We start from the raw sequence: 14890 nt of genomic DNA, 5'->3' as shown, positions 1-14890 counted from the left end.
CCATGTATACATATATATAAACCTGCTAACCTTACAAAAATGTTTATATTTATTATATATGTAAATATTTACCACATTACCACAGCTCATATGCTGTATGGCAAAATTACTTATGAATTCACCTATAAATGTATTCTTTCAATGCTATAATGCATTTCCTTTACTTATATACACAGTTAATAAAAATAGCAGGCAGCATACAATATTCCTGTATTTATTGAACATTATATGAGGTGATATCCAGGGCTAGGTGAGTGCTATTGACAGAACCAGGGCTTGATCCAGGGGTCGGCTGTGACGTGAAGTTGATCCAGGGGAGACGTGAAGTTTTTTAGGACACAGGTAAAAACAATGAATGCTCAGGAAAAGTCAAAAGAACACATTGGCGACATCTGGTGGGAAAACAGAGGAAACACATAGACTGGAACAAACAAAACATCATGTTAGTGCAGGATACAGAGGTGAAAAACAGCCTGCAGTGAAGCAGAGCGCTTTAAAACAGTGTTAAGCCGCACACCTAGTTGTGGATTATCACCTTATGTCGTGATCACTTCCCAGCATTGATAATAATGAAGCTGTTGGAGTGAGGTTTTTCGTACTATTTCTCATTTGAATGTTTTGTTCTCCAGTTTGTCTGGAAAATTCATCTTGTGCCTTGAGGTGTTTATTAAAATGACCGTTTTCACCACAGAAGATCCACCACAAAACTCTTCCATGGAGCTCATTAGGGTGGTTAGGGAATGTGTACACTAGCATATATGAATCTGAACATGTGGAATGGCTACAGGTGTTTATAAGGCAGATTCAACTATTTTGTTCAATGCATTGAACTCACGCCTGAACTCCTTCCAGCCAATCACAATCCAGTATTTACACATGACCATGGTATAACAATGGTTAACATGGTACCATGGACAGCAACCTCACACATTCTCTGTGTTTCTTATAGGGAACTCCAGTCTTTCTTCATATCACTCCATCCACTGATGTCCCATGGAGCAGTCCATCCATCATGGCAGATAAAATGGCTCTAAAATTGGTCGGGCCTCAGGGCTTTGTGGGTGAGAGCCGCTCTGTCATTCAAATTCCATTTCAAGTTCTTTTTCTTCAGTTTCTGTGCAGTTCATCTCGAAGCTACACAGCTAAAATCCCCAGTGTTCTGTTATACACCTACAGACTTGGACCAGACTCGAGTCATATGAACAGCGTAGGTGTGAAATTAACACTAAGGATTTAGAGTTATTTATTTATTTATTAAAAAAAAAAAAAAAAAAGATGATAAATAAGATCAAAAATAGGACAGAATTTTTAAACAAGAACATTCTGAGGGTGCCAATAATTATGGAGCTGACATTATTCCTAAATATGTTTTTATGTAAGTTTATGATATCAAAGCAGTACATGAGAGGAGTTATGAAATGAAATGCATTCATTTGTTCACACAGACCAAAAGTATTGACACCCTTCAACTAAACTGATCAATAACTCTCTTATTGACACTCTAGTGATTAATTAGGCTTAAACTCAAAATCCAAAAACCGTCAAAATCCCATTTAAGTAGCGCATTTTTCTGGAAAATGCAGTTTCAAACTTATTTTTTACCCCACAATTTATAGATAATGAAACCCCAAAAGATAAAAAAAACCCTTAAAGGATATATTGGATCTCCTCCATGAAAAGGGTTTCAAGGGTGCCAATACTTTAGGATCCGACAACGTATTGATGTGCTTACATTTTTGCGTGCACTTTCTACAAGATTAACAAATTCAGAAAAATTACTAGATGCGGAATTTGATCTTTTAAGTTCTGCTGTCAATTGCAAAAGTTTTGGCACCCCAATACTGATTTTATAATATAAAAAAAAAACACATTGGTGGATTTCATTTTCTTCTTTCTTTTTTCTTTCACAGCACTTTTTTTTGCCACCCACTTCAATAACAGGATACAAATTTGGACCTCAGCTCTATGCAAGAGATTTCTTACTCTTCCAACACATCAGCAAATGGAAATAAAGCAGATTTTTAGAAGACTCAAGTCAAAACTCAAAATCCTCTAAAATCTTTTTCAACCAGTGCATTTGTGTAAAAATATGGTTTATAAATGATTGCCACCTCCACAGTTTATAGATCATGAAACCGCACAAAGATCTTGAGGGATATACAGTGGGGCAAAAAAGTATTTAGTCAGCCATCAATTGTGCAAGTTCTCCCACTTAAAAAGAGGAGAGAGGCCTGTAATTTAACTATGAAAATAAGTATTTGGTCACCTACAAAAAAGATTTTTGGCTCTCACAGACCTTTAACTTCTTCTTTAAGAGGCTCCTCTGTCCTCCTACATTTGTTATCTGTATTAATGGCACCTGTTTGAACTCGTTATCAGTATAAAAGACACCTGTCCACAACCTGAAACAGTCAAACTCCAAACTCCACTATGGCCAAGACCAAAGAGCTGTCAAAGGACACCAGAAAACTGTAGACCTGCACCAGGCTGGGAAGACTGAATCTGCAATAGGTAAACAGCTTGGTGTAAAGAAATCAACTGTGGGAGCAATTATTAGAAAGTGGAAGACATACAAGACCACTAATAATCTCCCTCGATCTGGGGCTCCACGCAAGATCTCACCCCCGTGGGGTCAAAATAATCACAAGAACAGTGAGCAAAAACACCAGAACTACAAGGGGGGATCTAGTGAATGACCTGCAGAGAGCTGGGACCAAAGTAACAAAGGCTATCATCAGTAACACACTACGCCACCAACTCAAATCCTGCAGTGTCAGACTTGTCCCCCTGCTTGAGCCAGTACATGTCTGGGCCCGTTTGAAGTTTGCTAGAGAGCATTTGGATGATCCAGAAGAGGATTGGGAGAATGCCATATGGTCAGATGAAACCAAAATAGAACTTCTTGGTAAAAACTCAACTTGTCGTGTTTGAAGGAGAAAGAATTCCGAGTTGCATCCAAAGAAAACCATACCTACTTTGAAGCATGGGGGTGGAAACTGCCAAGGGACCAGGACGCCTGATCCGTGTGAAGGAAAGAATGAATGGGGCCATGTATCGTGAGATTTTGAGTGAAAACCTCCTTCCATCAGCAAAGGCATTGAAGATGAAACGTGGCTGGGTCTTTCAGCATGACAATGATCCCAAACACACCACCCAGGCAACCAAGGAGTGGCTTCGTAAGAAACATTTTAAGGTCCTGGAGTGGCCTAGCCAGTCTCCAGATCTCAACCCCATAGAAAATCTTTGGAGGGAGTTAAAAATCCGTGTTGCCCAGCAACAGCCCCAAAACATCACTGCTCTAGAGGAGATCTGCATGGAGAAATGGGCCAAACTACAGTGTGTAAAAACCTTGTGGAGACTCACAGAAAACATTTTATCTCTGTCATTGCCAACAAACGGAATATAACAAAGTATTCTTTTGAAGATGAACTTTTGTTATTGACCAAATACTTATTTTCCACCATAATTTGCAAATAAATTCTTTATAAATCAGACAATGTGATTTTCTGGATTTTTTTTTTTTCCATTTTGTCTCTCATAGTTGAAGTGTACCAATGATGAAAATTACAGGCCTCTTTTATCTTTTTAAGTTGGAGAACTTGCACAATTAGTGGCTGAATAAATATTTTTTTGCCCCACTGTATTTGACCTCCTCCATGCAGAACCAAGGTTTCAAGGGTTCCAGTAGTTTTGCATCTCAATTGCTTGAATTTATGGTCTCATTTTTTCTTTTTTATGTACATAACCATGATTTACATAAACATGTGTTTACTCTTCTTCTTCTCCACTTTCACCTCATTAGTCACTGAGACTCCAGATTGTGAGAACTTCCTCAGCATCACGTGTCGCTCCTCAGGCCTGAGACCCCACGTGCTGGTGTTTGTGACGTCTGTGCGAGCTCTGAAGATGTGCGGCGACGGTGCAGGAGCTCAGGTGAGTTTCATTGACACTCCCCAACAAAACCAAGCCTCAGCCTGCTTTATGGTTCTGTGGTTGGAGATAAAGCTGAATGTCAGCACCAGGGGGCGCTGTGGCAGGAAACACAACTGAAATAGAAATGGAAACCAAGAAGCATTTAAGATGTACCAGAGATTACAGTTTATTCTACAATGACTGAGGTATTTTACACACTCCTACACACACACACACACTCTACACACACACAGTCCTACACACACACACACACACACACACACACACACACACACACACACACACACACACACACACACACTCATACACTCTCTACAATCATACACACACTCTATACACCCCTACACACACTCAGTCTACACACTCCTACACACACCCCTCCACATACACTCCTACACACACACTCCTACACACAGTCACTCTACACACACACACACACACACACACACACACACACACACACACACACACACAATGATTCCCACTCTTTTCTGTTTGTAGATCTCAGCATGTTTTTCTTCCTCTGATCAATATACAAAGCAGGTAAAACTCAAATCTCCCACATCTGAAAAACATTTAGATGTCTTTATTTAGATTTTGATATGATGATGGTAAATCCTGGGTCTCAGCTTTTCAGGACGGTGTAAAATCTGGTTTCCTCTCTGTACTCTAGAACGTGGAGCTGCTGAAGAGGGGTTGTGCTCATCTGCAGAGACGTTTAGAGAAAGCCAGGACGTACGGGGTACCGCTGGTGGTGGCTGTAAACACCTTCAGGTCAGAAGGTCTTCAGCGAAATTAAGGTCTAAATTAAGCTGTTAACTCCTGCTGCTATATTTAGTTAAATCCACTGCTCACCCTGACCATGAGTATGATTCTTAATACCAGCTCCTCTGGGTGTTATTTATGGAAGGAGTCTCTAGTGTCAGTGCTGTGGAACAATCAGAGTGAGCAGGAGGAGTGATGAAGGTGTGATGCTTTTCTGTGTGTAGTTGTGACACAGAGGTGGAGGTGGAGGTGGTGTGTGATCAGGCGAGGAGTTTCGGAGCAGTCGAGGCTGTGCAGTGCAGAAGTTGGTCTGAAGGTGGCGCTGGAGCACTGGAGCTGGCACATGGTGTTCAGAGAGCAGCCGAGATCCAGAGCACACTTCATTTTCCCTACGAGCTGCAGGTACAGCGCGGGTTCTCAACCCGGTACACACACACAACCCTGTTTTAAAGGTGAAATACACACATACACACACACTCACACGCATGAACAAACACACATAAAACACAACACGCAAACTCGCACATAAACACACACACACACACACAGACAGGCATGCCCACACATGCATGCACTCACACATAAAACACAACATACAAACACACATACACAGGTGCACACATAAACAAATACCTGTATACAAGCGCAGGCACGCACGCGAACACACACACACACACACACACACACACACACACACACACACACACACACAAACATATAAAAACACCCACACACATATACACAAATGTACAAACACACACACAATTTTTGCTTATTTTCGGGTGAACCTGTGTTACAATAATATTACTACTAAAAATAAATAAATTAATTAATTAATTTGTGTAAATGTGTGTGTGTGTGTGTGTGTGTGTGTGTGTGTGTGTGTGTGTGTGTGTTAATCATTCATTAATTGCATACTTCTGTAGTTGTGTAGTTGTGTACTTGTATATTTGTGTACTTGTGTGATTGTGTAATTGTGTGATTATGCAGTTGTGTGATTTTTTTTTTTAGTTGTGTTATTGTGTAGATATGTGATTGTGTAGCTGTGTAGTTGTTTGATTGTGTATTGTGTAGTTGTTTATTTATAGTGGCGGGCCGTGTATTTGGTACCAGGGCCTTCATTGGGGACGTCCCGACTTAATCCACCCTTTAATACCACCACATCACATCTCAATAGAAAACATCAATACAATAGAAAAACACAATATATTACAGAAACACGTGGCATTACAGAGAGACATTTCACATCTGGAGGTAAAAACCATTTTACTAAAGCAAGAAACCCAGTTAAGACTCCAAACCTCTACACTACAACCACAACTGTGCACCTACAACATCTGGAGCAGTTCAGAATCAATATTTGTCCAATAACATGACAAAAACATTAAAATGTAAATAAAATACAACCTACTCACCAGAGATGCAGACTCATAATGTGCAGCGCCCCCCAGAGGCTGTGATCCAGTGGTAGCGCTCGTATTCACTGGTCTGAAGGTGGAGAACAAACCCTTTCCCATGCTGAGACACGCTAGCTAGCTTCAGGGTTTACTGACCTCCTCACCATGTCTAGCTTTTCTTCAAAATGTACTTTCAAGTATGTCCGAGACCAAATCAATTTCTCTTCCTCCGTAGGTATAAAAAAGTCAAACTCAGATGTATTAACATGTGCAGAGCTGCAGACGTGTTTTACCAGTCGAACTCGGCTGTAACAGTTTCCCTCTGACCAACCAATCAGAGGATAGAAAAATGCTGACAATATTCTGGGCCAGCGAGCTGCTCTGTGAGGAGAATCTAAAATCTGATTGGTTAAAGAAACAGACTCATTTTTAATAGAGACTGAGGTAAAAAGTCCAGCAGTACTGACTATGAAGGCCCTGGGCAGATTAGATTGACATGGCAGCACATAGAGGCTGAAATCTGATTGGACAAAAACATCTACATCAACATAAAAACATCTGCATACACATACTGGAAGCAGTGCAGCCAAGAGAGTGTTTATTCCAGCAGAGAAGGATTTGCTGGCTCTGACCGCCCACCACTGTTAATTTGCATAGTTGTGTGAATATGTTTTTGTCTATTTGTGTTGTGTTGTCTGGTTATGTAATTGTGTGATTGTGTATTGGGCTGTTGTATGATAGTGCAGTTGTGGATTTGGGTAGTTGTGTAGATGTTTACTTGTGTAATTGGATAGCTGTGTGTTTATGTAGTTGTGTGACTGTAGTTGTGTGATTATGTAGTTGTGTGACTGTAGATGTGTGATTGTTTAATTGTGTAGTCATGTGATTGTGTAGTTGTGTGATTGTGTAGTCATGTAGTTGTGTGATTGTGTAGAGGTGTAGCAGGCCGTAGTGTAGACGAAGTGCAGGAATCAGCATTAGAATGCAGAGAGAAATGTCCATGTGGGTGATGAAGAAGGTCTCAGGCTGCAGTGTGAGTCTGTGGGGAAGTTCATTATCACCTCTAAATTAGAGCTGTTTCATTATCAGCACATATCTGTACTAAACACCCTTCATCTTCATCATCATCAAATTATCATCATTCTCATCATCTCCATCATCATCATCACATCATCTTCATCTTCATCATCATCAAATTATCATCATCATCATCATCATCATCATCATCATCATCATCAATTATTATCCTCTATGCCTATATGTATCTGTATATGTTTTAGATGTCTGTGGAAGAGAAGATGAGAAGAGCAGCCTGGCAGATGTTTGGTGCTGAAGATGTGGAGTTGTCTGCTGAAGCTGAAGAGAAGCTGGATCTGTATGTGAAGCAGGTAGACTTTATTCTAAATGCTTAGATCAGATTTGAGAAAATCTCCTGGTTTGATTCACAAACTAAAGTCTGTCACTTTTTCGTACGTGATTTTCACAGGGTTTTGGAAATTACCCAGTGTGCATCAGTCACGTGAGGAACGACGCCGACGTGAAGATGGTGCCCATTTCAGACATCCAGGCTTTCGCAGGAGCAGGATTTCTCTGCTGTCAACCAAACATGGTGAGCTTTACACCCATGTCACACACACACACACACACACACACACACACACACACACACACACACACACACACACACACACACACACTCATGTAGCACTGTAAAGATTTGTCAGATCTGTGTCTATGTGTGGCTGTATGTGAAGGAGGAGGCGTGTCCTTAGTGTATGTCAGTATCAGTAAAGGAGGCATGTCCTTAGTGTATATCAGTGTCAGTGAAGGGGGCGTGTCCTTAGTGTATGTCAGTATAAGTGAAGGGGGCGTGTCCTTAGTGTATGTCAGTATAACTGAAGGGGGCGTGTCCTTAGTGTGTGTCAGTGAAGGGGGCGTGTCCTTAGTGTATGTCAGTGTCAGTGAAGGAGGTGTGTCCTTAGTACATGTCAGTTTAAGTAAAGGAGGCGTGTCCTTAGTGTGTGTCAGTGAAGAGGTCGTGTCCTTACTGCATTTCAGTCTAAATGAAGGAGGAGTGTCTCTATTGTATGTGAATGTCAGTAAAGGGGGTGTGTCCTTAGTGTCAGTCAGTATCAGTGAATGGGCGTGTCCTTAGTGTATGTCAGTATCAGTGAAGAGGTGTCTCCTTAGTGTATGTCAGTATTAGTAAAGGAGGCGTGTCCTTAGTCTATGACAGTGTCAGTGAAGGGGTGTGTCCTTAATTTATGTCAGTATCAGTAAATGGGCGTGTCCTTAGTGTATGTCAGTATCAGTGAAGGGGTGTGTCCTTAGTGTATGTCAGTATTAGTAAAGGAGGCGTGTCCTTAGTCTATGACAGTGTCAGTGAAGGGGCGTGTCCTTAGTGTATGTCAGTTTAAGTAAAGGAGGCGTGTCCTTAGTGTGTGTCAGTGAAGGGGGCATGTCCTTAGTGTATGTCAGTGTCAGTGAAGAAGGTGTGTCCTTAGTACATGTCAGTTTAAGTAAAGGAGGCGTGTCCTTAGTGTGTGTCAGTGAAGAGGTCGTGTCCTTAGTGCATTTTAGTCTCAGTATAGGGGGCATGTCCCTACTGTATGTCAGTCTCATTGAAGGGGCGTGTCCTTACTGCATTTCAGTCTAAATGAAGGAGGAGTGTCTCTATTGTATGTGAATGTCAGTGAAGGGGGTGTGTCCTTGGTGTCAGTCAGGAAAGCCAGTATCTTCATGTCTTCACATAGAAAGGAGATAAAGGAGGCGAGGCCTCTATACCTGTCTGTAAGGGTATTTTATATAATGATGTCAAACTTTTCTAGAAAACATCTAACCATCTATATCGTATCTCTCTCTCACACACACACACACACACACACACACACACACACACACACACACACACACACACACACACACACTGTACAGCGAGTAAGAGAGTGGTCGCTGATGAGTCTGAGAGAATGTGCCTCACACTGGTCACGCGTGGAGCGGATATTTTTATCCGGACGTGTTGCTAGGTTGCAAGTCTACGCAGAAGCTCCAGAACCTCAGCGAGAGCCAACATTGATCCAAGTGACCTAACTGTGTTCAGAGCATTTATAGATCAGCCTTTTATACTGTGTCTTCTTTCTCTTCTTTTTCTTCCTTCTCTCATTCTGCATGTTTTAAAAATAAAGTGAGGATCAAGTCTCGGTTCAGGTTCCACCAGATGGTCTTATTCGTTTTATGGTGCAGATGTGAATCAGGCCTATGAGAGAAAACATTTTGAAGGTGTTATGACACCTATACGACACCTGCATAACCCCTCTATATCTGATAAACCGACATTCTGTGCAGATAAGACTTTTCTCATGGTGCTCAGTAGTTCCATTTTAATGGCAAGCCTTTATGACAAGTCTATGTCAAGACATAACTACCAGTGACAGTTTTAAACTGTTATGACATAGTATGATACTTTATGCCTGTCTATGTCACATGACTAGAAAGTTTATACTGTTTAATAAGTACTATATGTACAGCTATGTTATGTTGTTGATATGAGATTGTCTTATGACAGTTATGTATATCTATGCCAGGTGACATATCTCTTGTTGCCATTAATATGTATGAATGACCTTTATAATGCAAAAGCCCTAATGACACAGTTATTCATGTATATCTCACATGACAGATGTTAGTATGGCATTTAAAATGTGTATACTGTAATAATTCATTAATGTACCATTTGATGATGCTGACCTAAGACTGTCTTAAGATGCTAATAACGCAGTTTTGCATGCCTATGTCATGTGACAAATTTTGTCGTGTGATGCTGGAATGTTTATAATGTTTAATAATTAATTTCACTACAGCCATAGACATATGGTTAAGTTATAACAGTGTTATGTATATCTATGTCATGTGACAAATGCTTTTGAAAAATAATATTATCACTTCCTCTGTGGGTATGACGCCCTTATGACAGGGGTATGTTTAGTATTTTTCCTTGGGCTTTTATTTTGACAGAATAATCTTATAAATGCTATTTGTTGTATGATTAATGGAGTAAATCTTGAAGGCCATGTTCATAGGGCTGCATAACCCAAGACAAGCTCTTCATGAATTTGCTCTGAATTAGAGCAATAGCATGTCTTTAAAGTCACATCATTCGTTATGTGACTGACATAGCAGAAACTCCAAGAAATACATATAATCATTGTCATGATATCATGCAGTGTTATAACAGCCTTATGTCAAGAAAGACCTGTCAATTTAATGATAAAACAGTTCAGATCACACTTTATGGTTGCCAACACTTGAACAAGGTCATGTTAATGTAGGATGATGCATATGATGTCATATAATGTCATCTTATGCAAATGTCACGGAAGACTTATGAACATTATAAGTCAATTATGAACTTTTTACAGGGAAAACATCCTGAAGATCCGAGGTGGCCGTTTGCTTTTCGACAGTTACCTTGAGAGGAACACCTAGACACTCCTTTCTTTTAGGTAAGTCTATCGTTTCAACCTATAGATCTACCCTTCATGACAGCTCGTAAACCTATAAGCTGTCTATAAGCACTTATTAGGAATTATTATTTCTATAGCTTTTCTATAACTTCGAAGATTTTTGTCCCAAAGCAGCTATACAGAATTGAATTGATTTCAAATATACCGTTAAAATCTTATCCCTAATGAGCAAGACAGTGGCAAGGAAACACTCCCTGAGATGGTTATGAGGGAGAAACCTTGAGAGGAACCTGACTCAGGGAATAATTATGGCATTTGGCAGACGCCCTTAACCAGAGCGACTTACATTTTTCTCATTTATACAGCTAACGAGTGGCAGCTTGGTGTGTCTAGGATTTAAACTCATGACCTTCATATTTAAAGTCTAATGCTTTAATCACGATCTTCTATCACCTCTCCTGGTTGAACATCATCCTCAACATCAAATGTCCTTTCATTATAATTCCATAATTGTTAAGGTTATCAACTGTTTACTGCTGGACACTTGAATGCAAAAACTGTTCATAGCAACAGTAGCCCTGAACTGTTCATATTAATAACAGTCCAAATCCATCTTCATGGTTCGGCTCAGTAACATTATGGATCTTGAAACTGTTCATGCATCCATGAACCATCAGGCAGGTCCAGAAAGAAGAAAGGGGCATGATCATAATCCTCAGCTTGAACATCTTGAACCTACGACCATCTGACCACTAACCAAGAAGCTTAACTTGTGAGCCACCACTTTCCATATTGTCATTGCAGCTGTAGACCTTTAAAAACACAGAACATTTCCTATGTCTGCTTATAACACTGAAATGAACATCTATGACAACAGCATAAGGTTATGCCGGACTAATACACCAATTCCTTTTATTTTATTTAGAACTGTTATAAATTTTCATATGGAGAATGGTTCTGATACCTGCATAAACCTGGTATTACAAGTGATATAAACCCATATATGTGCTTATAAAGGCTTATAAGAATATTTTGGTTTAAAAGCACGATCTTCTAGCTTGAAATTCATCTTGATTAGGAAATTCTTCAAGCCGTCTTTAACAGCTTTGTCTACAGAGTGAACTGAAGGACGCATGAGGGTTTGAGACTTGCCAGGTACATTACATAAAGCAGTTATAACAGCCTGTATAACACATCATAACTGCTTTTACAACAATGTTTTATAGTCTTGTTGTCTACAAAGAACCTTATACTCAAGGTACAACCAGATAAACCAGAGATGTTCTAGACTGGGCATTTTTAGCTAGAAGATCACGATTGTGGTGAAGCGGAGAAGGTTTTATCAGTTACTGGATTTATTTTTAATTTCAGGTTCGAGTTCCATTATTTTGGAAGAGGAGCTTCTGAAAAATGCATTGTGTCTTTAAACACTCCTGCACATGAGCCCAGAAGCAGCTGCAACTCGGAGGCTTTGTGTGTGTGTGTGTGTGTGTGTGTGTGTGTGTGTGTGTGTGTGTGTGTGTGTGTGTGTGTGTGTGTGTGTGTGAGGTCTAATAATATGACTAATATACATCTAGTGATTCATAAGTCAAACGCTACAGCTGTGAATTTACTATAAAACCCACTGAATCGTATTTTTTTTATTAATAATCAGTAACTTTCTATTTCTAAACATCTAATAATGTCATTCAAAAGTTTGTGGACAGCTCACCATTTACTTCTTGAACAACCCATTCCACATCGAGTCCCCATTTACTGTTATAATAACCTCATCCTCTTCTGGGAAGATGTTCTGCTAGATTTTGTGGACATTTTGTGAAGATTGGTTCAGACAGGGTGGGAGTAAAGTCAGGTACTGATGTGGGTGAAAAGGTGAGGAGGATTTGTGGAGTGCAGTCAGAGTTCACATTAAACCCAAAGGTGTTCAATAGGGTTTATAGCAGGAGATCTTCCACTTCAACTCATGTACAGAAAGAAAGAAAGCTCTATGGCAGAAGAGGGTGGTTTGGAGGAAGGGAGAATGAGTAGAGTGAAGGAAGGAAGGAAGGAAGGAAGGAAGGAAGGAAGGAAGGAAGGAAGGAAGGAAGGAAGGAAGGAAGGAACGAAGGAAGGAAGGAAGGAAGGAAGGAAGGAAGGACAAATAGAAAAGGGCATCCCAAAGGTGTTCAATAGCTCTATAGCAGGAGATTTCCCACTCCAACCTATGTAAAGAAAGAAAGAAAGAAAGAAAGAAAGAAAGAAAGAAAGAAAGAAAGAAAGAAAGAAAGAAAGAAAGAAAGAAAGAAAGGGAGGGAGGGAGGGAGGGAGGGAGGGAGGGAGGGAGGGAGAAAAGGGAGAAAAGGGAAAAAGAGGGATGGATGAACAGAATAAAGAAGGGAGGAGGGAAGGGCAAAAATAAGACATTCCAAAGGTGTTCAGTAGATTTGGAGTTCTACAGCAGGAAGTGAAAATTTCATGCTACCAAATGCATCAAAAAGATACAATTGTGGGTTGAAGAACAGTTGAAGAACCAAAAAATGGCTGGAATGTCAGAAACCCAATACTTTCGGCTGCATAGTGTATTTTCTGCCATATTTAAAAACATTTTCTTTCGAATTCTAAGAATGTTTTGTTTACAAAAGGAAAAAAAGGAAGTCAGGCTTTTTAAAGACTATAACGATATAAATCTGATCAATCCGAAATATCAAATACTTTTAATATCAGTACTGCTGAATACTTCATTCTGATTGGTCAGAAGATGCTTCATGTTCATTAACAGCAGGTTCGTGTTACCGTTTCTGTAGTAACAGCTCAGTCACAGGGACTCTATAGCGGGCGCTCCATGTAAAGACGTTTTTTTATTATTATGGAGAAATTTCCTTTTCGTCAGGAGATTTATTTAACACAGACAGAAGGAGTCTCCAGTATCAGTGTCAGGAACTTGAATGTAACTATAAATGGTTCAAAAGTTTTTTGTTTTTCTGTAATAATTAAACGACTGTAATTAGTGTTATTGAATAACACTGACCTCATTCTTTATATATTAATACAATTATTTCTATGTTTCTATCATTATATTATAGACCTGTGATTCAGGTTAACACTGGAGGGCTGTATGTTTAAACCCAAGCTTCAGAACATCTCTGGGCTTCAGCACTCAGGCTTTAGGGCTAAAATAGTATCTGGTGATGGTTTCGAGCCTCGAACTGAATAATGCAGTTACACTGAATTGAAAATCCAAAACAGGGATGTTTCAAGGAGCCAAGAACAAACGTGTGGATAAAAGTCTATTAAAGTATTAATAGCCCTGAGAACACACACTGACCAAGAGAAAACACACACACACACACACACACACACACACACACACACACACACACACACACACACACACACACGTCATAGAACATTTAACTATAAATTAACCATGAGGGTGTGTAAAGCAATAATAAGTGGCATTTTATAATTTGCAATAATAAGTGTCATTTAATTTCACAGAGAGAGTAGGATTTTTATATCTGTATTATCAGTGGGTTCTGACTTTCACTCATGTCTGGTCAAGCTTTAATTAAAGCTTATTTCAGGCTTATACATGCTGAATTCCACATGATTCTACTGACCTCTTACTGGACTTCTACTGGCCTCCTACCGACCTTCCACTGGCCTCCTACTGGAATTCTAGCAGCCTCCTAATGGCCTCCTACTGGACTTCTAGCAGCCTCCTACTGGCCTCCTACTGGACTTCTAGCAGCCTTCTACCGACCTTCTACTGGCCTCCTACTGGACTTCTAGCAGCCTCCTACTGGCCTCCTACTGGACTTCTAGCAGCCTTCTACCGACCTTCTACTGGCCTCCTACTGGACTTCTAGCAGCCTCCTACTGACCTTCTCCTGGACTTCTAGCAACCTCCTACTGGCCTCCTACTGGACTTCTAGCAGCCTCCTACTGGCCTCCTACTGGACTTATAGCAACCTCCTACCGACCTTCTACTGGCCTCCTACTGGACTTCTAGCAACCTCCTACCGACCTTCTACTGGCCTCCTACTGGACTTCTAGCAACCTCCTACCGACCTTCTACTGGCCTCCTACTGGACTTCTAGCAACCTCCTACCGACCTTCTACTGGCCTCCTACTGGATTTCTAGCAGCCTCCTAATGACATTCTAATGGACTTTGTGCAGCCTCCAACTGACATCTTACTGGACTTCTACTGGCCTCCTACTGACCTTTCACTGGAATTCTAGCAGCCTTTAACTGGCCTCAGTTATTTCCGCATGTGATTTATACTCTTGATTAAATGATTTCTATATTGAATAAATATAATACATTTATATCTATAACATATATGTATAGT

General features: G+C 40.2%; 1 protein-coding gene across 10 annotated transcripts in view; it reads left to right on the top strand.

Moving 5' to 3' along the window:
- Window positions 1-14228, top strand: part of mthfd1a (methylenetetrahydrofolate dehydrogenase (NADP+ dependent) 1a, methenyltetrahydrofolate cyclohydrolase, formyltetrahydrofolate synthetase) — a 35055-nt gene extending 20827 nt beyond the window's left edge. For 4 of the 10 annotated variants that reach the window (XM_083562617.1, XM_083562621.1, XM_083562622.1 and 1 more), the window contains 8 exons: window positions 950-1061; window positions 3803-3933; window positions 4435-4476; window positions 4607-4707; window positions 4923-5100; window positions 7376-7483; window positions 7582-7704; window positions 10514-12851. In XM_083562617.1, coding sequence (XP_083418743.1) covers window positions 950-1061; window positions 3803-3933; window positions 4435-4476; window positions 4607-4707; window positions 4923-5100; window positions 7376-7483; window positions 7582-7704; window positions 10514-10567 — 849 coding nt within the window. In that variant the 3' untranslated portion in view covers window positions 10568-12851. Of the gene's footprint in view, window positions 1-949; window positions 1062-3802; window positions 3934-4434; window positions 4477-4606; window positions 4708-4922; window positions 5151-7375; window positions 7484-7581; window positions 7705-10513; window positions 12852-14099 lie in introns of those variants that run through there. The other 6 variants (XM_083562620.1, XM_083562619.1, XM_083562616.1 and 3 more) reach the window with 6 other exon arrangements.
- The last annotated feature ends 662 nt before the right edge of the window (window positions 14229-14890 follow it).

The sequence above is a fragment of the Silurus aristotelis genome (assembly GCF_946808225.1).
Source record: "Silurus aristotelis genome assembly, chromosome: 15".
NCBI lineage: Eukaryota > Metazoa > Chordata > Actinopteri > Siluriformes > Siluridae > Silurus > Silurus aristotelis.
This window is presented reverse-complemented; position numbering and strand designations above follow the sequence as displayed.